Raw genomic sequence first — 27,378 nt, 5'->3', positions numbered from 1 at the left:
ATATATATACATATACATATATCTATCCATACAAATAATTCAGAATAAATTCAAAAACCTGATTTCTATTATGAAGACATAAATGATAACTAATAATTTATTTGTTTAACAAAATTTAAACTGTCACCTTACTTGCTCCAACAGTCTAAACTAAAAATTAATAATTATTAACATCGAAATATATTTATTAACTACTTAAAAGTAAATTTAACATAAATGTATGAGAAACATAACATAGTGAGATGTTTTCAAGTAAAGTTATCATGTATGGATTGAAATACCAGTTTCTCCATGTAAATCAAAGGGAAAGCGGTGCGTAGCAGGAAAATTTCAATACAACTTTATCAAGGAGCTTAACCCTTGGAAGAAAATTTAATGTTCAAAAGATTGTCAACGTAGCCTTAGTATGAAGGTAACAATCAAGCCAAAATCAATCCAAAAAATGTAAAAGTACGTAAATATCATCAAATGTGTGCGATCGTAATTTTGTTTGAGTCCAAATAAAAACATTGATAGACATTTCAGCTACATTTATACTTTCAAGGTAATCACTCATCCTCTACTGGATGTCAAAAAAGTAAAATATTTATTTAAGTTCCAAAGAAAAATCAGCATGTGTTGTTTGATTTATATAATAATTAAAATGACTAAACCATCTTTATTTTTTGCTCGCGTTTCGACATGCGATAAATGATGATTGTCATCATCTCCCAGATCTAGGGAGAGCGGTTACAGATTATGGGTCCTCCATCATATGACATTGTCATATAAAAAACTCTCCCTTCTAATCAACCAGAAGGATGCTTACTTGACTGCAGCCTGCCAGAGTAGATGGGCGCGAAACTGAATGCAAAGTTGGCCCGGATAATTGCTTTCTAAGCCAGCAGATAGCAATGAGGGAAGAAAGAGACTTCATTCGTCTGAGCGACGCGATAATTGCCCTTTAGCCTCACCCTCTAATGAGCCACTTCCTTATTAGGCTCACGCGGGGTACCTGCAACAGCATAAACAAGACTTCAGCGCACTTGATGGACAACAACGGTCCATGTTTTTACGTTACCAGCTTTTTCCCTAAATTGGCTGGCTCTGTAGGTTTAAAAATGAACTAACGGTTTGCGAGAAAAATTAGCAGTAGTTTTGATGAAAAAAATTTAGGATTTGACAAAGATAAAATTTTCCCTTTTTGATAAATTAAGAAGATAGTAATTTAAAAAAAATTAAAAAAAGAAGCAAATTTACCAGCCTAATATGCAAAAATATACATTAATTAGTTTATGTCTTAAATATCAAAAAAGAACAAGACTTCATTTTGAAAAACAAACATACGAATTTCGTACGTAATATATATTTTATTATGTTTTTTTTTTAAAGTGCAGTTATCGTGTTTTGACTTAAAATCATATGACAATGACGCTTAATTGCCAAAGATCATGCAACAAATTTAAAATGTATCCTGAGTATCCCCATAGAAATACAATTACTTTATCAATAAACCTACAAAATATTCACACGAATAAACCTATATAAATAAGTGATTACAAATTACCTAATTACCTAAAAGTATTTATATAAAAGTACCTCTTTAAAAACCATTATTATTTTCAAATGCTTTATCGTAAACTCTATTTAGTTAAATTATGAAAATCTCAAATTGACGCCTTCATTAAAAAAACTAAAAAGCGAAGTGTAGTCGCGAAAATAAGTTTAAATTTTAAACATTGATAATATAATTAAAATTATATATTAAATACTATATATTAAATATTATATAAAATAATAAATATTGACATAAAACAGAAATCAGGCAACATATTGCAACATATTTTACGATAACATATTTAAATAATATTTTTTTTTAAAAACTCCTTATTGCTATCTGATTATTTTTTAATTGCAAATGGTTTTACTGTAAATTATAGGGCAGTTTTAAGGATTTATCCTGTTATAGCTTGCGTATCCTGCTACATGAAACGTTTAAATTATTATTGCATTATTATAATTACACAATTATTACATTATTATTATTACATTATTTAATTTTAAATGAAAAATCTCAAGATTTTAACATTTATTCAGAATTTATTCAATTTCATCTTGCGATATGCTGAATTCAAATTCAATATAGAATTTATTCAATTATTGATAGTAGTACGTTGAATTTGCCATTTACCCCATATTCATTTAGATAATTTCGTTTAACATTTTTTATTGAAATAAAAATGTATTTTTTTTGATAAAAATAAGTTGCCTTTATGTGCTAGTTATTATTCTTATTGTTCACCATTTTAAATCATCAGTTTTATATTAGTTAAAAGAAACAATTGTTTTCTTGGTTGCTGTGTCAACCTTCAATAAGGAATAGATAATTTTTGTAATGTTCAAACATTGAATAATAAAAATTAAAAATAAAATCAGAGTTAAATTACTATTTATTCATATTGAATTTCTCGAAACATCGTTCGTGATTCGAATTTAAATTACAGCAGCAATTTGGAATTTGATTTTTTTTTAAAAATATTCTCAGAAAATCGGCGTATAAATAGGATTTTACAATGTATTTATTAAATGCATTGAACGCGCAAATCGAAATTAAATTCAGAATATGGGCTAGTTTTTATTATGAAAAACGTTGATACTAATTAATAGACTTATGGTTTAAGAAAAATTTTCCAGAAAAATGCAAGAACTCAAGTAAAATTATTCTGACTTCATTTAAGAAATATGCTAGTTTTTCTCAGGATTTTAATGATTCTAAAATAGAAAAATTAATTTTTTTTTCAAAATTGAGTGATTCAATTAAGTTCTGAAGTTATGATAAAAAAGAAACATAATAAAATTATTCTTTATAGGAGAAAAATATTTAAATGCACTGAATTCGTTTATAAAATGAAATATTTCTTAATGTTTGTAAGCAATATTAACTTATTTTTGTGCTAATTTATTTTCAAGAAATTCATGTTGGTCAAATATTTGTCTAAATATCCCTGTTCATACAATTAGCACTCCTTCAATTCAATTTGTTATGAATAGCCTTGATTATAATTGTTATTTTTATTATTATTTTAGTGCCGTGAAGGTTGCGACTTATGGATTAATGCCAGCTCATCTTCCTGCCATGAAGTCTGCGTGAGTATTATTTAAAAAAATAGTATTTTTATTGCCATAATGTTATTCATAGTAAATTTTATGCCTATAACATTAATTATAATTAATTTTATGCCAAAGGGTATTGCGATAATAAACATTATATAACAGTTTGAGTTACTAATCTCAATTCATATTTGTTATACTTTATACTCCTTGTATGCTTTTAATTTATGTTAAAATAAATGCATCTTAATAGATAAATTACTTATAAATCGAACAAAAAATCTGATATTTTACTTTTAATGTAAATAGACGGTTCACGCTCAGTAAAACATGTTTGATTTGATTAAGCTCAAATTTTATTTCATAAGTTGCTATAACACAAAATCTTGTTCAGTTGCATTTTTTTAAAATAAATTGATTATGCTTCGAAAATAATGATTTAATGAATAATTGAACGAAAAACTTTTTTTCATAAATGTTTTTTTTTCTTTTGACTTTACAAACATTTTTCCTTCTTTTAAAACAAAAAAAAGCTTAAAGGTAGGAACTAAATGGTTGATTCATTTGAAAAAATTTTTGTTGATTCATTTGATTTTCCAGTATTAACAAACAAATTTGTTATTCGAAGATTCCGAAGCATATTTAAGAAATGCGACCATGTTATTAAATGCAGTGTTACCCTTTATGTGCGTTATGTGTTAATATATTCTGTTATGTGGAAAAATTTCACACATTCAAAATATTTCTATTCACTTGATTTTTGAACTTTTCTCAAAAATTATTAATTGAAAAATATTTTATGGACAAGCTATTTTTTCTTTAGGAAGAAAATAAGCAGGGCTTCAATAGCAAAATGGTAAGTTTTATTTAAATCAATATTTTTTTTATTATACTTATTAAATAAATTAAAACTATCCATTATATATTTTAGTGAGTTATAAATAAAGTTATGATTGTTGACCTTTTACTGTAATAATAAATATTATAAATAATAATAAATATATTTTATATGAAAAATGTTGTAGTAATAAGCTGGAAAATGCAAACTTGAAGTTATGCATCCAGCATAAGTGCTGAAATCTCTTTTATAAATTTCTGCTTTATTTAATAGCAATTCTAATTTAAAATTCATCATTTATTATATCTTAAACTAAGTACCTTTAATCTTAATCTTACATTTATATCTTAAATTAAGTACCTAAGAATAATTTAACCTGTGAAATATTGGATAAGACAAATGCTTTCAATATTATTTTCCTTTCAGGGATTATATTGTGTCCGTGGATGCAGTATAGCTATCAATTTGTACATGAAAGCTATGAAAGGTAATAATTATTAATTGTTTGCATTCAAGAATTATTACTGCTAGAATTATGGTTTGTATTACCAGAAATGTCATTACCATACAGTATGGTAATTTTACCAGATTTTTGTTCCTCCGTGAAGCCCAATAGATCAACAGACGAAAAAAGATATGCATTATTTTTAATGGAAATTAATAAATTAAGAGGAAATTTTTGATTTGGATATTTATTTAAAGAGTCTTTATGCTTTTATGAATTTATATGTTATTGCAGTAGCTGCATTAAAGATATAACAATACAAGACTTTTAATTCTGCAATCTCTTAACCGTACTATCTATGCAGGAAAATAAATTTAAAATAAGATCAAAAATAATATTATCAAACATGTGATGAAATATTGTTACAGTAAGTTTTTCTTTTGTTGATTTCGTTTAAAAACATATTTAGTTTTACTCAAGGTGTTGGAGGTGTATTTACAACGGAGTCATGAAACCAAGTTGTCAACTAGTGGTTGTGCAAACTGGTGGTGGCTCCATAATGATTTGGGCTGCTTTTTCCTATCATACNGGGACATTCCGTCTCGGAAAAAAAAGAGAGAGAGAGAGAGAGAGAGAGATTTAGAAGATGTTGTTCTACACGAATGTTGTTCTACACGAATATAATGATTTATAAATTATTGTTCAGAACTTAAAAATCTAGCTTTAACCTAGTTAACATTTTATTGCATATTTTTCAAATTTAGTACGGAACATTCTTAATATGGGATTATTCCTTCTATGAATTTTTAATTTTATAATAGAGTTTTATTTCCATGTCGTCATATATTATTATTCTTGTAAACCTCAAATACTTTTTCTTTTCGTTTTATTTAAATGTGTATGCATCATCTGTATATTATGTGTATTAATACTTGATATTATATTTAGATGAATTTGGAACTCCTGCTCAACCATACCTTGTCGCTGAAACCCGCACAAACAGTTCCATCACGATTCGTTGGGTGCCGAGTCAGTATCGTAATATCTCATACCTTGTGCAGTGGCGCAAAGATGGATCGCACCAGACCGATTGGGAATACTACGATCCTATTCATTTATTGAAGGATAACTATCTCAATGTTGAAAACTTACATCCTTATACAAAGTACAGATTTCGTGTTGCATGGATATTACTGAAGAATTATCCTCCTTTGTTTTCGGAAGAGAGTATTGTCATATCAACATTACCTTATGGAGGTAGATAATATTTTATTTAACGCTTTAAATCTTCTCCTTTTTCTTCTATTATATAGTTTTAACTATAACTATTAACCGTTCTGGTTCTATATAGTTGTGAAACTAATACTGTTAAGCAAACGGTATTTTAATGAGCCAACTAGACTCACAGCCAATAAGAATGAAGCACACGTTTTTCGAAAGCTAGGAGCTGTGCCATGTGAAAAGGATAACGGATTCATATATTTTTTTCCATCATCAGATGTCTAACAGAGCGGAGTGTGTCGAGTAATTTTATAATGATAAGTGTGTGGTAAACATTTTAGCCGAGAAGGCAAATTTGTCTTTCGCATGACCGGCTGAACGGGGCGTTTGTATTTCAGTGTTGACATTACAATATTTCCACTATTTCTTAAAAATATGAGAAGTTTCCAATGTCCTGCACTACTCTATTGGTAATCCTAATCTATTGGTATACGAAACTCTCATTCACGCAAAGATGTCAACAACACAACGTTGCTTTCGCAAGAATGTCTAGTATATCCCATCTTTTGTGATAGAAGACACCACTAGATAAACTAGATTCCACGGTATCCTTGACAAAACACATCTCATCCGCAACTTAACTCCAAAGAGTAAAGTTGTAGGAGAATGTCCATTACCTAAGGAAAAGCCTAACAATTAACCATTTCAATTTCATTTATATGGTTTTGAATCCATACTAGATGTAAATGGCTTCAAAGGGAACTGGCAGACTGCAACCGGTTATTTTGCAAGGAAATTTTAGAATGAAAATTCTAGCCGTGTATTGGTGTTTGAGAAATTCTAAAATGTATGCCTTTCTTATTCCTTTGTTGATTTTAAAAAATATTAAATAATCTATGGAAATTTTTACGAATTCCGAACGATGAATTCGAAATTTCATGCAATTTCTGAGACAATTTGTTTTAAATTCGAAAAATCATGAATAAACAATCATTATAAATGTATAAGCAATAATCAGTTTCAGCATCACTTGAATTTTGAAGTGAGGAAAAACAAAAGCAAGTCTTATCCGTTGTTCTATTTACGATAAAAAAAATTTTTTTTAATTTTCTAAAATTATAATAATCATTTGCAATTTTATTATTTTAAAGTAAGAAAAGAGATCGTCCTATTTTTTAAGTAAATATAAGCTATAGATATAGTATGTAAGTTAAGTTTTATACTTCAATAAATTTTTAATATTATCACTATTTTCAGCTCCCTCTACAGCTCCTGTGATTACGTGCTTAACTGTAGTGAGTCCTAGTCGTGTGTCCTTAAGTTTTGACCCACCTCCATATCCCAACGGACCTATTTTATCTTATGTATTGTACATATACGAATACCCCAGTGGAAACATTATGATTAAGGTAAGAATTTAGGCTATTTTGTTCTATTTCTTGTAAATTTACGGTATAATATTTTGCGGTAAAAATGGATATTTCGGATGATGCATCCAAAGGGGCTGTACTTTTCACAGCAATTTGACCTGGGATTTTTTAAGGAGTACACTTTAATTTTTTTTTGAAATCATAGAGTGTTACAAAATGAAACACTTGCAAAAGTTCACAATTCATTAATTGTTTATTCTGTCAGGTGTGTTTAAGAAATGAGAATAGTTTTCGAAATTACCGATTTTTAAAGTTTCCTTAAATTTAAATAAAGAATAAGAGAAATAAAAAATGAACACTATGAATTAATAACAATAATATAATATTATAATGGGAATGGAAATATAATAACATGAATCAATAATACCTTTAGAGCATGCATGCCAAATCGAAGTGTATTAAAAGTAATTTGTGGGGCTTATGGACAGTTCTCCAAACATTTTTTTCATACTAAACATAGAATATTTGATTTCAGTTTAGTGTAGTGTGTTTATTGAATTTTTATTTTTACAATTTTAATAAATTGTTTTAAACTGTTCTTTTGCGAGAGCTAGACACCTAAGTTTTCTTTCTATTTTCAAATTTGAAATTCATTTATAAACTTTTTCGAGTAAAGGAAACTCTATAGAAAATGCCACTTTTCTAAATAGTACTCGTATACTTTATTTAATGAATAAGTATAAAGTATAAACCTTAATGTATCACTTAAGAGAATTGATACTTAACGCATTTGTCTTTCTTGAAATAGAATGGAAAGAACAGTTGCTAATGTAAACAAATGACACGTTTTAACAACCAATCAAGATCGATATACCGACTCTGCGTCGCTTGCGGCATCCCATTCACTGATTTCACTGAATTTTATCAATAATTTGTTTAATTGAATTTATTAGAAAATTTATTGCTTGGAATAGGTATAGCATTCAATAAAATTATTAATTAACACTATAGTACCTTAAATATAGAAATACTATTTGCATTATTAGATAAATAGATTGTAGCTTTAACATTACTCAATTACAAATACAATTACATTTCAATTAAATTCCTAAGACAATGAAATAATAATTTTAAATATTTTTCATTAACGAGGCAGTATGATAACAAATAGTACGAGACACATTTATGTATGAATAGTGATAATTTTTATATTACCTAAATGGATCCTTGGTTCGACTCCATTTTGAAAAGTTCTTTCGAAAGTAAAGAAAAGGTTAATTTAAGTCAAACGTTTTTATTAGTCACGAATGAGCAACTCTTTTATAATTCACAGAATTATTTCCTCAAATGTTGGCAAAACTAAACTTGAAGATCTTTTTATTATTCTATAAGAAATAATTTCACGTAATAATCATCAGTATGGAATTATTAAACAATTTAACACGGTGTATTTATAATATGAAATTAGTATAATAAAAGCATCATGTTTCACAAACTATCATACTGTTCACTCTTAAATAGCAGACGATATTTTAAGTACAGTTTTTCACAAAATTTAATCAGCGAAAGATAGATTATCACAAATGATTTTTACTTTTATAATTAGCAAACGATTTTATACTATTATGAACTGAAGGCTTCCTTTTGTTGTACACGAATGTTTAAATGATAATAATTAAACGATTAATGTTTAAATGATGAGTGATACACGAATGTTTAAATTTTTTTATCAGGGAATTTTTTAAAATTGTTCTTGTACTATTCATTTTGATATCTGTTAAATCTGGGCATCTTCATTTTTTAGATACTTTCAAGAGATTTTTAATTCATGAAACGTTTCGATACAAGAGATTTTGACGCATCCCTAGTCATGAATATGTTGTTATATTATATTATATTCTTTATGCATTATATTCCTTTATGTATTAAATAAATTTATATAAGGATATAAATTACAGTTTTTGCTTTAAATAATATTTTTATTCAAATAATCTCTTGTTAGTTGTTAAAATAATTCTTCCGTTTTCACAAATTTCAAAATTTAATATTTATAAACTATAATGAGTGGTTAACGTTCTAAAATCTGGGTTTCTGTTAGCCTAGCCAAATTACTTTCTTCATAAGAGAGTCTGGAAAAGACTATGCAATATCGGTCTGGCGTAGTTATTAAAATTCATTTTCAACAATCAATTCAAACTTTTTTTTAACAATTTTAAGTTCAACTTGCATTATTCATTTAATCATATGTAACTTATTTTTCGTCCAAGTCACTCTTGCATCACACATTTTATGTTATCGAACTTTCTTTTCTGTTATTGTTTTAGTCATTAATGAATTAATATTTCTGTTTCTTTCCATCAGGATATTTCTGATACATCAGATGGATTGCACTACATGATAAATGGTTTGAAAGAAAATACAACATATAAAGTTTTGTTAAGTATAAGGAATTCAATGGGCGAAGGACCCATGGACGAACGGAATGTCACAACATTGTCAAAAGAGACGTCCAGTAAGTATTTTAATGTTTACGAATGTTAAAAGCGATGAACTAGATCATTTATTTGAAAACGACAATAAATTAAAAAGAGATGGGTGATCCAGTTACGCCACTGATATTTTTCTGTTTCGTTCTTGGTTATGATGTTCTTTATTGTTAGCACTGTTATGTTTAAAATAATTAAAAGTTGTTAAGTTTTTTAACGTTGGTATTGGAAGTTTTTTACAAATAGAGTTGTGTTTTAATCAGTTCTAGTTCGTGTTTTTAACAACGAAAGCATTTAAAATAATTTTAAACACAAAAAATGGATTGCTTCAAACAAGTTTTTAGCAAAAATGGATTATTTTAAATCTTTTTAGAAATAAGCAAGCGAGTAATTGTACTTCGTACGTTTTAGTTATTTTATTCTAATGCATGAAATCAGTGGTTTGAATGTTTCTTTGTTAAGTTTTAAATAAATGCAAATTTTCATAAATTAAATTATTTGAATATATTAATAAAATTCAACAAAAGTACTATTAAAAGCATGATTCATACTCTATACTTCCTGACCTTAAATTAACCTTTTGTCATTAGAAGATGAAATATTCTAATAGCCAAAATTATAAATTTAGCATTAATTATGCATGATGGATTAATTATGCATAATTTTAGTACGCTTTAGAGAGGGATATTTTGGTTATAAATTTCGAATTTATATGAAGATAATTAACAGCGTTTTTTAATTCTCAAAAAATATGAGAATTAAATTTAATTTTAATAATATAATTCATGAATTGAACAATTGAGTTCAGATAATAACTTTTATTGTTTAAAATTTATATTTATGTTAAACAAATCCATTGCAGCAATACCAAATTTAAGCATTCAAAATCATTTCTTTTTTAGTTATCCTGATTTTAAAATTTCCGTACTCTAACAGCAAATTTAAAATGCTAACAACAATTTGTTTTCTATTATCATAGCGTTAATGCTGACATACAGCGATAGAAATAAATTTAAAACATCATTTTATTTCCTATTTTAATAATTTTCAAATAAACTCGCAACAATAATAAATTCATTACATTTCCAATAATTTTGCTTCCGATCATCTGGAATTATATACTAGCATACAGAAAACGTAATCAATTTAAAATATTTTCAATAGTCTTCTTAAGTTACAATTTTTTTAATGCTGGTATACAGCAACAGATATAAATTGAAAACATTAACTGTAATTTTATTTCCAACTTTAATAATTTGAATATTGCCGTCCAGATCCAGTATTAAACTGAAAACATGAGCAATAATTTTGTTTCCAATTTCCTTTATCTTAAAACTCCTGTTACAGCAACAGTAATAAATTTAAAACATTTACAATAATATGTTTTCAATTATCAGGATTTAATTGACCATTGATTAAATTATTCTGTTTTATGTCAATAGCTTCTTCAACTAGATCGTTGAGACAAATTTAGTGTATAAATTTCATTTTGACAAATGTGTTTATGGCAAACTTATATGGTGATAAAATTATTATGTGTTAATTATATGGTTAAATTATTTAATGGTAATTAAATTAGTGTTAAGTGGCTATATGGTAATAGGACACACTTATTATAAAGTAATTTACGAACTGTTATTTTCTATACTTTAATTATTTTTATTTTTTTATTAATATTTAGGTGAACATCACCCTCCTGCGTTCCTAATTTTTGGAACAGAGCGCAGTGTTTTAAAACAAGGATTACGCATTCTCGATGATGCTCATGTTTTGTATAAAGTTCGTAATGAATCAGCATACATCACAGGTACTTTTAAATTATTTTTTTCTTCTAAAAATTTACGATAAAAAAACTATTTTATCTCTAGCGTACTTTCGAATTAAAACGATATTTTCTTTTATTTATAGGTATTGCTTTAAATCTTCAGCGAAATCTATTTTTCGTCTCTGATTCTACAGGAAACGTTTATATGGTAGATTTAAGGGGAGCAAACAGAATAAAAAAGATCATTAACTCAAGTCCGAATCTCCCAACTAAACTCACATTTGATTGGCTGAACAATAAACTATATTTAGCTGAGGAAAAACAAGTAAAAATTATTTCATAACTATTTTCACTATTATTTGACATAATCTTACTTGATTGGTATGATACTAATTTATATACTCGTGCATGATTGGTATAATACTAGTTGATGCACTTTTTATTTGATTTCGTATAATACTAAATGATAAGGTCGCATATGATACTTGTAGATATTGTAGCACTCGCATAGGTACTTGTAGATATTGATGCAGTTAGTTAAAGCGTCACTCACATCACCGGTTAAAGAGATGAGGGTTGTGAGTTATCCTGGTGGCCGACAAAATAACCGGCGTGCAACGTGGCAAGGTGCACGTTAAATCTGTCGTGGCTGAAAGTCCTCTCGTTGGTTGTAGTGTGGAAGTTTCGAGTAAGGGGTGCCTGCTCAAGCGCTGTCCACGTCGTTTGACCAGGGTCAAAATTACGTAACATTCCTACCATGGCTGTTGAAACACAGAGACCTAAAAATATGGCTGGGTACTTGGCCATGGTTGAGTTATGATGTACTCGCTTACAACTGTTTTTTTTAAGTTACAATTATTTTAATGCTGGTATACAGCAACAGGTATAAATTTAAACATTAACTGTAATTTTATTTCCAAATTTAATAATCTGATTATTGACTTCCAGAACCAGTATTAAACTGAAAATCTGAACAGTAATTTAGTTTTCAATTACCTTTATCTTAAAACTCATCTACAGCAACAGTAGTAAATTTACAACATTTACAATAATATGGTTTCAATTATCAGGGTTTTATTAACCTCTGATTAAATTATTCTGTTTTATGTCAATAGCTAATTCAACTAGATCGATGAGACAAATTTAGTGTGTAAATTTCATTTTGACAAATGTGGTATGATGAATGTGGTATGTAGATGATTAATTGATACACTCGTATATAATTTACATAATACTACTTAATTGATTAGGGTACTAAATGGCTTATTTATAATTGGTATGATACTAGTTGGTGTACTCTTGCGTGATTGACATGATTGGTTCACTTCAAAATAGTTTTGCTTCATTTCACATTTTTGTTAATTTTTTTTATCTAAAACTCATAATCAGAAATATTTCTATTTACTTATTATTTAGATATCTCGATGTGACATTAAGGGAATCAATTGTGAAATAGCATTGGCAAATATGAAACATAAAGCTAAAGATATGCATGTGGATCCATTAAATGGGTGAGTTAAATCAATCTAGTTAAGTGAAAAAAAGTTTTGCAAGAGTTATTTCTAACCTACTTCCTAGTGTAATTTACTCTTACTAATTATTTTGTAATTTTCCTTTTAAAACTACCAAGTAAGTTAATTTTCTTCAAAATATAAAATTATAGTAAAAATATTCAATCAGAAATCTCTAAAAATAAAGTTTTTGCGCTTATAACCATTTTGAAGATAAAATTGTTGAAATTCTGACATTTGATTTTGTAAAATTATTTTTTGCTGAATTTACGAACAAAATTTACTTTACTAGCTTTTCGTGTAACTTACTTTTGGAGATTCTCCATTTTTGATAGTCTAAGTTCATATATAAATTCTCTTTTATAACGTTTAAAAATACACATGATCCGAAAAATCACCGACGAGTTGAGGCTACAAATAATTATAATTAATAAAGATATTAGATTGGGGAAAACTGAAAGCATTTTCTGATCAAAATGCACTAAAACATGAAAATGAACTGACTTTAAATCCGTGTTTCTACCTAAAAATATTAGGAAAGTGACTCATTATCAGGAAATTACTATTTGAATTGATTGATCATTATCCAGTTATGTTTTTGAGACCTAATAGTAAATAAAAAACTAACATTTTAATGTACTATTCAAGCATGAGTTTACACTCATTTGTTTTTAAAAATGTTTATTAATATAATAAGGTAATTTAGTATCTAATTGTAGTAGTTAGTAATAAGTATAATTTGAAAAGTATATTTCAGTTTAAACTTCAAATACATGTTTGAATTGATTGAAAAATGCATTTTTACTATATTATTGGCATTACCAGTTAATTTTTACAGCTTTTTATAAGCAAAAAAATATTGAGAATTTTTTTTGCACTTTTTTAGTATTAATTGTTATGATTAGGGCTTTAAGCCTGGTTTGGATAAAGTTAAATCGTAATGTTAATTATGATAGTTTAGTTTTTTTTATAGCAATGCAACTAAATCTTCCCTTTTAATCATAGATACTTATACTTCATCGCGTCAAATGGATCACTGAATGGCGGCTTATACAGAGTAGATTTAGTCCAATTCGAAAGCGGATGCGTCGACTTCGACAAAGCTCAACTAATAGTAAACGACAACTATTTGTCAGCGTTCGCAGTAGACCATAAAAACTTTCGCCTCATCCTACCATCTTCTTCTAACAACACTGTTGTTTCAATCGCTCTCGACGGCAACGATGTGACAGACATTCGTGAGAATTCACAGACACCTCAGTACAGAAATGTCAAAAGCATAGCCATCCATCACGACTTGCTTTACTGGACAACAGGAAATGATTTGTTTGGAGAAGAATACCACAAGATGGAAGATAAATATTATCAAAATGTGTATTTTGTTGGAAACGGTCCCTTCTCAGCTTTGAATGTTTACCATCCAGATTATCAGCCTTATCCCGTCCCCCTCAACCCAGTTGAGTCTGTTGAAAGTTTGTTTGGGAGCAATACTGCGAAAATCAAATGGATTAGTCCAAGATTATTGAGTGGTCAAGGTAAGTTTTTTTTTCTTCTTGTTACTATACTATTTAGAGATTAAGCCACTGTCGAATTCTGTAAATGTCGTGCTTCTGTTATTTGCTTAAAAGATGTCTAAACAGATTAAAATAATATACTCAAAGTTTTATAAGAAGGAGAAATATCTTCTACACGAATATAAAATTTTTCTGACCCCTATTTCTGTACTCTGACTGCAAAAATTGGGATATTTGTTCAAAGTATTGATATTTTTTTTTATCTAAAAAGATATTATTGTTACACGAGTTTTTAAATTGATGCTTTTTTCCGTTTACATTTTTGGCCGCATTAAAATTATCGAAAAAGTATTTTTTACCAAGAGCTGCCATATTTTTACCAAGAATTAGCCATATGAGGGGAATATTTTATGTATTTTAGTTTAAAAAAATACGCTTTCCTCCACACTTGAATCTTTCCACAGCTCATTTCAAGAAAAAAAATTCTACTAATAGTGTATAAACTTTTTGAATTTCGTTTTTTGGAAGAAACCAGGAATTTGACGGAATTCTATCTCACCTCTTAAACAAAACGTTAAGAAAATAGTTTTTCTCTATCTTTTATACATAAAAAGTTCCCATCAAGTGACATGCGTAGTACTAATTATTCATAAAAAAATAACAATACTAAAAACAAACTCGAAAGCTATGTAAAGAATCAAGATATTTGATTCGGAGTATTAAAAAAATTATATTAATAACAGTTGAAGTAAAACTTTTGTAATCATTACTATGAAATGGTATAAAACCTAATACTATAATAAGAATTAATATTGGAAACAATCCTAATATTTCACCAGCTCTTTAACCTAGAATTTCGTTTCTAATTCGGTTCGTAGAATTTTGTTTCGTTTCAGTTTTAATCAGTAGTATTGTATAAAATGCTCCATTAATATTTATAAGCATGCTGTAGTAATAAGCATAATTTAACTTTTTAGTTATCACTCTTGAGTTCATGAACATATTTTCTTATGTGGTACAAGAAGACTTTCACACCTTAAAATTGGTTGTTTGTTGTCATGATGAAAGAAAAAGTTGGATACCACTGGTTCAGTTTATCTTTTGTTAAGCAGGGCGTTTTGTAATGGCCAACTTTTCTATATATTTTTCAAATCCTTTTTAATACTGTGAAATAATTTTACACATTAGAGTTGCAATTTTCTATTTAAACTAGAAGACAATAAAACGTTAGCGAAATCTATAGAATCAATAAAGATCACATGAAAATATCAATACAAGTTAAACTGTTTCATCTAGTAATTAAACTGATTTTGATGTTTTCAGGCTCGTCTGCCTTATTAATGATACTTTAGATTTCAAGAGCGTTTTTCTTATACCTTTCTTAAATATTATTATGTGACCCTAACGTGTAAACGTTTTTGACTAATGGCTCTAAAAATATAAATTAAAGGTGGTCATTAAAGGACACCCTGTATAAATTATAGACGGCGTGTCATCTTTCAAAACACAAATTGTAAAACTGTAGCACTGTTTCTGTTAATCACAAAAATTTTATCTTTCATAATTTTTTATTTTTTATTTTTGGAATTTAGGCAAAGGATCGTGGAGGAAATGGTCTTACGAAGTTTCACTAACAGATACATCAAGAAATGAACACGTGAAAGCCTTAATTAACGATACAATTTATGCAATCAAAAATCTTTGCCCGAATACTACATATTCAGTAAAAGTTAGAGCTTACAGCACACGTGGTAAAGGTCCATGGTCATCTGAATTTCGAGGAATGACTCTCAAAAAATGTATGTATTTCTCTCTTAATTTATTCTAATTTTATTACAGAACTGTTTGTTTGCAAAAAGATTCTATAACACAGTGATGAATTCTGACTATCGTTAGTTGGTCTGGAGCAATAAACTCATTTCAAATTATATTCAATATACCACCGAAAAGGGCAAAAAATAATAAATAAATAAATAATTGGAATTATTTTAGCTTTATTAATAGTGATGGTTATGTTTATCAGTTTTGGGCCTGATTTCGTAGCGCTTATGAATACCGATTTATTGATTACTTATTTATTTATTTTACCCCGAATGAAAACAGGAATTCAGTTTGCTCTTCTTCTAAAAATTCTTATAATCTAATCAATATCATTTAATATTTCTGCTGCATTCGAAGCGTCATAATTAAAATCCATCTAAATGCAATTTAAGTAAATTTTCATCAGTAGATTGCCATCCCTGAACATTTGCGATCCACTGAGGAGAAGTCATTCAGTGTTTCTAAACTTGTTTATTGAGGCACACCATAAACTAAAACTTTCTATTCAGTTATGTATTTATCCTACTGAGAATCTTGTGGCTCAAGAAATCTTAGTATGTAAATTATTTTTGTACCAAGATGCGTATACTGATCTTCTCAATAAAGCTACCTAGTTAATGAATTGCCGTGTCGAAGTGTTGCCGATATTCTCATTTATTCCTTATTGGTTTGTGTCTTTGTTTCCCAATCTGCGGAAGAAATTGCCACTATGAAAGAAAGGATTGCTGCTTTTAAATTGGATATTATTCAATCATGCCAACGAAAGAGTGGAATAGTTTCGATTTCAATTTTATTATAATCGAGAATTTTGTTTTCTCTGTATTCTAGCTCTCTGTCAAACAGTAGTGTGAACAAAATTTTGTCAAATAAGTTCCTTATGGAAAAAGTCTTTTTTATTGGATTTGAAACATTAAGAATGATAGAAGCATAAAGAAGATTAATAATAATTTTGCTCGAAAATTAAAACTTAGTTATTGGTTGCAGCTATAAGACTGATCTCAGCTGCTCTCTCCGACCATAGTGATGACGTCATATATCACCAGCCGTAGACGAATCAGGTATTAGAATCCCATTTATTATCTGGCTAACCGTTAATATGTTTAGGCGGTTTTCCCCTCCTTGTAACGCAAATGTGAGTTAGTTATACTTAAAAAAACGCTTGCAAAGGAAAATCTGATCGACACCGCTTTATCTAGGAATTTCCCAGTCTTCTAAGGTGAGTCCAAAGTTATAAGCTGCTGAATTGGACATTGATAACCACAATCTTATACATAACAGCTGTTCAGCAACGGTGGTAGAACGATAACGAACGTAATCAAATTGACTTAAGCAATTTTTTAAAAAAATATATCCGAAATTATAACAATATTTCGATAAATTTAATTACATATTTTCCTATGCTTATTATTCATTATTGGTTTTTATAATTACATTGTTTTAAATTTCTTACAGCTGAACATTCTTCTCCTTATATTCTATGGGGTGCTCAAGAAGGATTACTTAAATCTGATTTTGTTGGAGAAGGTGTTGAACTGCTTGTGCCCAAAATAAATCTTAATAACGCACATATAACAGGTAAACATGAAACTATAAATAGCAAAAAAAAAGTATTTCTAAATAAAACATGTCATTTTAAATATTGGCAAATATCGCTTGTGAATACTTAAATTAACATATTTTCAATTCATAATTAATTGATTTTTTTTTGTAAAGACAATACGCTTAATATTTTTATGAATATGCAGCCATTAAATGATTCTATTTGCAAAGTGAACAACATGAGTTCCCAGAATTATTCAACTAAGGCGAAGTTAGCGAGTGACGAGAAAGCTTAGTGGAAGAGTTCACTTTTTCATAGCGCCTGAAATATGAGCTTTTGGCGAGAATTCCAAACTTGCATACAATTTTGTTTCTTTGGTTCACTATGATAGAAAGCTCTTTCAATTAGTTATATATTTATTTATTTTCGATAATACGCCAAATAAGGTGTGTATATACAATCGATTTTTCTTTTGCTTCGCCTTTCATTGCTCTCTTCCCTTAAATCAATGGAATGAATTTTACCGGTTTGATTTGCTCTCACTTACTTTCCGCACGCCAACTCGTATTGGGAGACCTTTGATTGGTTCTCATATAAAATGGGAACTTTCTTTGACACAAATTTACATATTTAGCCTACAACTTTTGTTATGCAATTAAATCATCAATGGACATTTTAAAATGTGATCTGATGTGACCGCAGATTTGATTAATCGAATAAAATGTAAGCATCAGCAGGATGTTATTTGTTAAAATGGGATACCTGCAAGTGCCTTTATTAAATACCAGTAAGCGAAGCCTGGGAAGTATCAATTCTCTTAAGCAGCACATTCTATATTCTTTCATAACGATTCTTGCACAAAGATTTCAGTTCTATATATTTCTCTATACTCTATAATTCTGTATATTTCTATATATTGTATATATTACTATATATTTTTGCTATTTAACACAAAGACAGGCACGAAGCCATGTAAAACGTAAACAAACGTCGAAGTTACAAGACAAAGCAACAATATATAATGATTACAATAAAATATGTAAACAAATAATAAATCTAAGTTAAATAAAATACGTTGACGATAAAGAATTATATCTTAACAAATTTGCTATACGATGCTGCGTTGTATTTAATTAACTTCGCGTCAATTAACATTCTAACTCGTGTGGAGAAATTTAGCTGGATTTTAGCACGCCATCTTGTTTGTAAACGATCATCTGGCGCTGAGGTCATAGGTCAAGTGCCTGTGTGTCAGTGATCGTCTATTTTCAGATATACAAGCATCCAATTAGCTCTACAATTTTTTAATTAATAAATAAAAAAAATATATTTTTGTTTTTCCTTCTTGTATTGTTTAGAACTAATAGCTAGGTATGTTTTCAAGTTGTTTTTAAAATTAGTTTAATAAATTTGTTAGCATAACGTAAGCTTTGTACTGAACAATGTCATCCTAATATTACCAGTCATTTCTTTTTATGATACATTTATTTATAAAATGAGTGGACCGCAATTCGTTTAATTTCTTTTTATAAATAAATAAATTAGAGTAATTTTATTCATTAAAATAGAACTTAAATTAGAATATAATGTACATTACCCAAATCGCTATAGTTTTATTTCCTCTTTCAATTTCTTTCAACTGTGGAATTTCTGTCATCAAAAACATAGTGTGTAATGGTCAGTGATTGATTCCAAAATAGTTAATAGTAATTGCCAACGGAGATCACAGAAATACAGCTCAATTATTTATGTGCCGCAGGAGATTCATCTATTACGATTAATATATATATTTGATAATATTTATTATATGTTTTATTTTATTTTTAACCTAGATATTTGCTGGTTTGACCATTCTTTGTTCATCAACACCAACACTTCTTACGTTTATTTATATAATAAACTTGATGGTTTAACGAGGCTACAAAATATAACTTTAGCATCAAGTATAGCAATTGAATGGTTTGCACCTAAACTATATTGGTCAAGTCCAACTCAACAAATGGTATGTCAATTTTAGCTTGTACATACTTTCAAAATTGTTTATCCAAATATTGCATGAAATTGCAAGGGAAAAAAAGTTGATAGGCTTCGTGGCTTACAATTGTTTAACAAGTGAAATAGTTTGAACGAATTTTATAATTTAATCAGCATTTATAAATATTGAAAAGATAATTCAGTTGTACAATGATAAATTCTACGCTATATCATAATATCGTTAAAATTAGTTGCAATCATAATACGGGGCCAAGTTTAATTATTATTCATCATTTTGATTTTTCATAAACTTGGGCACACAAACACATCAGCTAGTTCATTAGGGAACCACATGATCGGTAATTTGAACCATAATACTCAAGCTTAAAAAGTACAATAGAATTAAGGTAGCTTTAAATTTGAATTATATTATGTTTCAACGTGACTTGGTCCCGCGACTGGTGACTAATCGTTAAGACACGATTTCCAGCAGATCACCGAAGTCAAGCTCCACTGGCTGCAGTCAGTGTGAGGTTGGGTGACCACATGGATCATTCTGCGTAGGGATCGAGGGTGTGCGGTACTGGTCCTCGTTGAATTGTTCTACCGTAAAATGCTCGACTTCGCGTGCAGGTCGTTGGGATACCGAATTGGGGGTGCCATCCCCTCTGCAGAGGATTTAAATTATGATGGCATGTCTTCGGATCATCCTCAGGGATGTTTCCCAGACCGTCGCAAATAGCCCATTGTGCAGCTCTAGTGCGACGTAAATGAACTACAACTACAGCAGCTTTAACGTGACTTGAAATTTCATACTGCATATAGTTCAATAGAAACATGAGTCAATTTAACACCTTATTTAGGTTTCAGTAAAATTCATGGTATAATTGTTCAAAATACCAATAATGGTTCATAGTTGCAATCCCCAAAAAATTTACTTTGACATAAAAAAATTTTTAGACGGGAAATTTTTTTTTATTTAATTGTTAAAAGTATGTGCACGCAAAACTGTTTTATGTATGTTATTTGTAATGGACTTTAATGCTGGCAAAGTTGAACAAAATATTTTTCGCCCACTCTTGCGTTAGATGAACTTAACTTATTTTGAATTTTTCATACCAATGTTTTTAACCAAGAAACTTATATTTTCCTTATGAATTCAATTCCAATTCTTATTAATTAGCCAATAAATTTATTTAAATCCTTTTTTTTCGCCTATTTTCAGATCTTCCGCTCAAACATCGATGGTAGCCAAGCGGAGCCTGTTCCTATCCTAACAATGGCAAAAGCAATAGCTATTGATTCGACAAACGGCTATCTCTATTGGGCTACATCGCATACAGTTGAGCGTTCTCGTTTAAATGGAATGGATCATTTTGTTTATTTAAAAAATGCACTCTTCTCTGGAAAACATGGTAAAAATTTAAACATCTTCTGATCTGACATTTTTATTTTAAATGTATAATAAAATTCGACAAATGTTGTAACAATCGATTGCAAAGAGCTCCATTAAAATTTTAGCTTACTTTTACTTTGTCCAAAAACATACAATATATATATTTAACCAACATGTTTATTCGGTTTTTGTTAAACTATTACATTTTCAACAGTAGTTATTACTTCTTTGATATATTTAGGATTTCTGTTGTCGAATGTTGTCTAAGAGAGAATGGTAGTTTTTCATTGTAGTATCAATAAATGGTAGTCTCAAATTTAGAATGGTAGTTTTGATTTTAAATTACAACTTAATTTATTTTTCTGAAATTAATTACTTTTAATATAAATTATTTTAAACGATGCATGTCTTTTTATTTAAATATCCAAGTTAGTTATTAAATTACATTCGTCAATTGAATCAACAACTTTTATATTTATTGGCTAAATTTTAGTTATCTACATTAATCTAATTGAGAATTAGACATTCTAATTCAAGAGAATTGCCATTGAAAAAAATTAAACTATTTGGCATTTTTTTCGAGGAATTTAAATTTTCTTAAACTTAAAGACAAGTTACTATTTCGTAATTACACTGCCGACTATGACTATAGCGTTAGCTATTGCTTCGACAAATGGCTTTTTCTATAGCGTTACATCACACACAGTTAAGTTTTTTCATACAAATAGAGTATATAATTTAATTAGGTCAGATTTAACACCATTTCACTGCTTCATTGAACTTATGGCTTAAGGTTCGATGTAACAGTTCAAGATTAAATCACTTTTTTTTCAATTTCTTATATATTTCGTTTATTCTTTCAGTGATGGGAATAAGCCTAGATTTTGACAAGAAAAATGTTTATTGGATGGTCAGAAGTTATGAGGGATCCATAATGTACCGAGCTTGCATGGTGGACACCACTAATCAATGCAATCCAACTGAACCAGAAATACTTGGATCACTATCTCTGGATGGTTTGTAAGTATACGATCGCAAGCACTTACAATTTTTTTCATAAATGTATAAATTTTGTTCCTTATTTCCTCAAGTTATGATTGAAAAATACCCGAAACATTATCGTCTGTAGTTTGAAGTTACGGTGTATTTTACACGCTCCTAAAGATACTGCTGAGTATATTTAATAAAAATCGTAATTCAATTGAGAAAACTTCATAATGCTAAAATAAAACCTTATTTAATATTTCTTCTGCGCCATTACCCTCTTGAACTGTCGATCGGATTATTATGTCATCAGATTGTCAGCTGAGCAATAAAAAAATAAAAAATTTTTGTGTAAATCTTCATTAATTGTATCCATTAATATGTTAAATAGTAATATTAAATGGTTAATTATGCATAAGTTAAGAAAATAAAAAAATATTTTCTATGTTAAAATCACTAATTTTATAAGCACAAATTAAAAAATTGGAAAAAGCATTGGTTGAACACACAATAAAAAAATTCCACATGAAATAAAGATAAAGCGTACGGTACTGGAACATGCTACAGAGAAAATAATCTGATTTACAGTAATTTTTATAGAAGTAGTTATCGTAAAATCACTGAATCACTCTAATTAAATAAATATTACTGTAAAAATTAAGGAATAATGTATTACAATGTAAAAGGATTTTTACGGATGATACACTCAAGTGTCGGTACTTAATACCGTAATTTGATCCTAAGTTTTTTACGAAGTAGTTTAGAAGAAATAATTTAAAAAAAAAGGTATTAAATAAATACAAATAGTATAGAGCAGTAGCAGGACTCTACGAGTTCTGAGGGCCAGGTCGCTACAACGTCTAAAATAACATAGCCTATCATTTTAGTAAAATTTTTTATTTCAATGGGCAACAATTGATGTAATTAAAAATACAACAATAATTTTTATATGATCTGTTTAAACTATGTGATAAAGCGTTAACTTCTGCTTTACAGGCATGGACCAGTTTCATATTTTGCCAACAGACTTTTTTATTTCCACGAAAGTCACAAATCCTTTGTGAGTGATGTCAACGGGAAGAATTTTGCCCAGATGGAAGGCGTTGGCTTAGAAGGGTTGTCTTCAATAGAAATCATCGATAATTCTTTGCATGCCTACCCAGGTAGGTTCGATGCTGTTTGCTTTTTATAAAATGCGTATGAATTTCATGGAAGGTGTTCAGTAATGACCGCCCTTCCTTGCATATTTTTAAAAACGTTGTCATATATGAATTCAAAATGTTCGTGCACTAAGTGTCGCGAGTTAATATTTTAGAAAGAACGAAACAAAAACGCTTTTCGAATCCATCCAATCAACAGTAAAGAAAGCGGGAAGGAAATATTAAAACCAGTTTGATTGCCAGATAAAATTTATGACATACATTCTAGAAGAAATCACTTCTTAGCTTCTCTTTTGTTTCCTCTCACAATCAAACAGGTTTTTGTATTCTTTGTCTTGCCTCCCTCATTAATGTTCCGTCAGATTTCGATAACGTTTTTGTTTTTACCTTGCCTGTATATTATTTTGAAAAATCCTAATGTGCATTCTTTTTTTAGTTCTTTTTTAACTTTTGTTTTACTTCTTTTTTAAAATTGCGCGTTAAATGTAGTGGTAAGGGACACCCTGTAGCCTTATTACCACTAAAAAGCTACTCAGATTAGGTTTTTTGCATAATCTTTTTAGTTATTTGTATCAATTTTGTTCTAATTATTAAATTCGATTTGCAGAAAATTATGACAGAACATCGATCAAGGTAGTACCCACTTCCGTTAATGGAGATTACATTCATGTCAACGGAACGCATGATTGTTTCAACATCACGTGGCAGCCAGATGCTATTGTGAACTACGGCACAGTCTTGTATGAAATAAAGGTAGATGACGGTGATGAAGTTTACACATTGGTAAGTAGAGAGTAAAATTAAAGAAATTTCTGTTCACGTGATTAAAAAGCATGCGTCCTTAATATGTCTAAAAACTAATTTCATTTTTCAGATTACCAATGATACAATATTTACTTATCCAACAATGAAACGATTACCACCTTATAGTCTGCTTACGGTGACAGTTCAAGCTTTTACATATTGGGCTTCATCAAAGTTGACAGTCGCCACATTATATTCGCCTATGTCAAGTAAATGGAATTTTATTTTATATCTTTTTTTAAACTTATTATGTACTATTTAACCAGAAACATATTTTATAAACAAAAAACGATAGTTCTGAATCACTGTTATTGCTATAACTATTATATGTTTTTTTCAATTGCAAGCTTAACTTTCAATAAGGGATAGGTGGACATTAAAAACACATTTTCTAATCTTTAAAAATATTGGTAATTGCATAATTTGTTTTTTTTCATTCTATACTGGTTTTCTAAATTGTTGATATGTTACTCTATTTTAACTCCATTGTAATATCATTCCACCACTGTTTATCTCTCTTTTTTTCTTCTTGGAAGGTTTTTGAATATCGAAAACTTTAACATGTTTTGAAATCTTAAATTTAAAAAATAACGTGTTTAATATCAATTCTAAGTTTATATTGTTGTATTATTTAAGAACTTGGTTTCTTTTCTAATAGCAATTTTAGCAGTATTAAGAATTGCGTGAAGGTTACGTAGGGTTTCTTGCAACTCATATATAAAAGCAATATTTCCAGAATTGTTTGCTTATAATCGAGAAAAATGTGGAAATTATAATTCAATTTCTTTCTCGTTTTGACAGAGTCAAAAGTCGAGTCGTTCAAACGGAGAAAAACTAATTGCATAAAATTTAACAATACGTACTTCTTAATTTGAAGATCAACGTGAATGGTAAAAAAAAAAAACACTATACAGAGAGAAACATTGCATAAATTGCATGAGGTAATATAGTGTAAGTTGCATAAATAATCACTACATTAGCTGAATTAATTAACATCGGATTAGTTGCATAACATAACATTGCATAGATTGCATTAGGCGAATTTTTATATGCTTTATACGATAATTTTTTTACGTTGTACAGTGTGCAGAAAAATAAACGGACCACTCTAAATAGCTTCTGTTACAATGATCGGATCTTCGCATTCTAAGACTCAATCTTAATGGTTTCAGGGAGGTGACCTCAAACATGCAAATTAATTAGTGCAAACGATATTGTAAGTTGCGAAATCGCGCTCAAAAAAGCACTTACTCTGAATAATCATACCTTTTTTTTCTCTCCATGGAATCGAATTTCTGACCCCCAAAATATAGGGAGCATCCGTAATCTGGGAAATGTGGTCCTAATAGTTTAGTCAAGAGAGCTATCCAAAGTTAGGACTTAATGTCGATGTTATTTTTTGCGTCTCTTGCTATATCTCGGGAATTTTTAAGTGACTCGAGTTTTTTTACATAGTTACATCAAGTTCGTTTATCCAAAGACAATTCCACTTAGAAAATAACTTTCAGTAAATATTTATTATTTTTTATTACTTTATTTGACAATAATCGAAAAAATTTTAAATTGTAAGCATCCAATTTTTTTACATTATTTTTAAGAATATAACTTTGTATGGCAATGTACATAAAATTTTTTAAAAGTTATTTTTTACTCGTCTTACAATTTATTTTGTGAGAAAATTTTTTTCTATTCACTTAAGAAATTCTCGAGTTATGGTGAAATATGTTAAAAATAAAATTAACGTTAAACTTTCCAAACTTTGGACCGCACTCCTGACCTAGCAATTGGAACCAATTTCCCAGATTGCGGCTATTTGGAAGATCAGAAATTCAAATCCGTTGAAAAAGCGGCATGTTTATTTCAGAGAAAGTATATCTTCGAGTCGGATTTCGTAACTGAAAATAGCGTTTGCACTAATTAATTAGCGTATTTGAGTTCTCCCTTTCGAGCCGTTACTAGAACATGAAGATCCGATCAAAGGTTATTTTGGGTACTGTATTGCGCACTGTATACGAGAAATTGCGTATGATAACATCGCATAAGGCATCTACTTATTAAGTTCGTGATTTTTTGCAGTTCCGTCCCAGCCGATTCACCCAAGAGTTTTTATCACTCACAAATCCTCTCCTCTGCACGGTGATCAAGAAATTGTTGCAGACTTCAGATGGTCACCCCCAAAAGACGAAAATGGAATCATTAGTTATTATCAAATAAATTGCTGGATGGTTGAAGATGGTGAAAAGATGACTGCATGCGATTCAAACCTCCTCGTAGATGGGAAATTTCTTCAATACCAAATAAAAGGCTTGCTTCCCAACACAACGTATTATTTTCAAGTATGTATAATGTAAATTTGTATTTGTAAGTTTAATGTAAATATCTCGGAATTTGTTAAAATAATTCTGATTCAAAAAGTATCCTGTTTTTCGAAATTTCAGAAATAGGTAGATGGCGTATTTTAACAACGTTTTATTATATATTAATTAAACTATAACGTGGTTTTTGTTATTCAGATACTACAATACAGTCTCTGAAGTATCTTTGCCTTTGATAAGAATATTTAAAAATTAGCATAATTCTCATTATTTTTTATACTCCAGAAGATTACTTCAATGATAAACCATAACGTCAGTAAGTTAAAACCTACAATTGCTGTACAAATCTGTCCAGTTGTGGTAGCCCAGATCGGACTCCGGTCCGGAAAGGCCGGGGTTCGATCCTCGACTTCAATAAGATCTATCGAGTACATGCTCATGAACTCTGTGGAATCGCAAGTCATGTGGTCAGTCGCTGAGCAGAAAGTTGCATTGATCGTTTTGATTACTTTTTATCTTTTTTAACTTTCCAAATTTTCGTGCAATTTTACAATTGGATTACATTTTTTAATTTTTAAAGTTTCATGTTATTTGATAATTCGAACATTTTTTATCCTAAATTTTCAAAGAGAATTTAAAAAGTACTTGTTTCAATATTTATGTATAGAAATAAAGAAGATGAACAGACCTATGAATGAAATTGTATTTTTACATATGAATATATTTTTATACTGTACTGTACTATATACTGTACATATGAATATATATTTATATAATATTAGAGGAAACTAAACCTTTTACTTAATAGGTTGAAGCAATTACTGAAGCTGGCATAGGACCGCCAAGTGTAATAGTGGAAGCTCAAGCTTCAGTTGAAAGGCCCGTACCACAGCTACTTCTTGCTAAGTCTGATAGTGTAAAAGTAGCTGACTTTGACATACACGAAGAAAAATTATTGTATGGAAAAGCCACTCAGCCCGCAGCAATTGCATACCTTGCTCAAGAGCGAAGAGTATTCTGGATGGAACACGATGCATTAAGATCGTCCATTGACGGAACTAATGCTTCTCTGGTAAGTGGATGAACTAACTTTCAGTGATGAAGTCTTTTTATCGATTGAGAGTCTAATCCTGATTATTGATTA

The 27,378-nt window shown here is 29.1% G+C and overlaps 2 protein-coding genes across 3 annotated transcripts in view; one reads left to right on the top strand and one right to left on the bottom strand.

The window, feature by feature from the left end:
- Window positions 1–7,329, bottom strand: part of LOC107441722 (SKP1-related A) — a 315,013-nt gene extending 307,684 nt beyond the window's left edge. Inside the window, exon 1 of the mRNA XM_071177624.1 lies at window positions 7,322–7,329. The gene's annotated coding sequence lies outside the window, so the exon portion shown is untranslated. The remainder of the gene's footprint in view (window positions 1–7,321) is intronic.
- The window catches only part of LOC107441450 (receptor protein-tyrosine kinase sevenless), an 88,476-nt gene that overhangs the window by 36,201 nt on the left and 24,897 nt on the right, over window positions 1–27,378 (top strand). For both annotated transcript variants that reach the window (XM_043048241.1, XM_043048239.2), the window contains exons 3-22: window positions 3,067–3,126; window positions 3,914–3,946; window positions 4,355–4,415; window positions 5,322–5,630; window positions 6,852–7,003; window positions 9,326–9,476; window positions 11,132–11,257; window positions 11,359–11,540; window positions 12,632–12,726; window positions 13,732–14,261; window positions 15,833–16,039; window positions 17,514–17,636; window positions 19,434–19,603; window positions 20,801–20,990; window positions 21,835–21,991; window positions 22,952–23,118; window positions 23,723–23,898; window positions 23,990–24,128; window positions 25,996–26,255; window positions 27,043–27,306. In XM_043048241.1, coding sequence (XP_042904175.1) covers window positions 3,067–3,126; window positions 3,914–3,946; window positions 4,355–4,415; window positions 5,322–5,630; window positions 6,852–7,003; window positions 9,326–9,476; window positions 11,132–11,257; window positions 11,359–11,540; window positions 12,632–12,726; window positions 13,732–14,261; window positions 15,833–16,039; window positions 17,514–17,636; window positions 19,434–19,603; window positions 20,801–20,990; window positions 21,835–21,991; window positions 22,952–23,118; window positions 23,723–23,898; window positions 23,990–24,128; window positions 25,996–26,255; window positions 27,043–27,306 — 3,552 coding nt within the window. The remainder of the gene's footprint in view (window positions 1–3,066; window positions 3,127–3,913; window positions 3,947–4,354; window positions 4,416–5,321; window positions 5,631–6,851; window positions 7,004–9,325; window positions 9,477–11,131; window positions 11,258–11,358; window positions 11,541–12,631; window positions 12,727–13,731; window positions 14,262–15,832; window positions 16,040–17,513; window positions 17,637–19,433; window positions 19,604–20,800; window positions 20,991–21,834; window positions 21,992–22,951; window positions 23,119–23,722; window positions 23,899–23,989; window positions 24,129–25,995; window positions 26,256–27,042; window positions 27,307–27,378) is intronic.

Source organism: Parasteatoda tepidariorum, chromosome 2 (genome assembly GCF_043381705.1).
Source record: "Parasteatoda tepidariorum isolate YZ-2023 chromosome 2, CAS_Ptep_4.0, whole genome shotgun sequence".
In the NCBI taxonomy this organism is placed as follows: Eukaryota; Metazoa; Arthropoda; class Arachnida; order Araneae; family Theridiidae; genus Parasteatoda; species Parasteatoda tepidariorum.
This window is presented reverse-complemented; position numbering and strand designations above follow the sequence as displayed.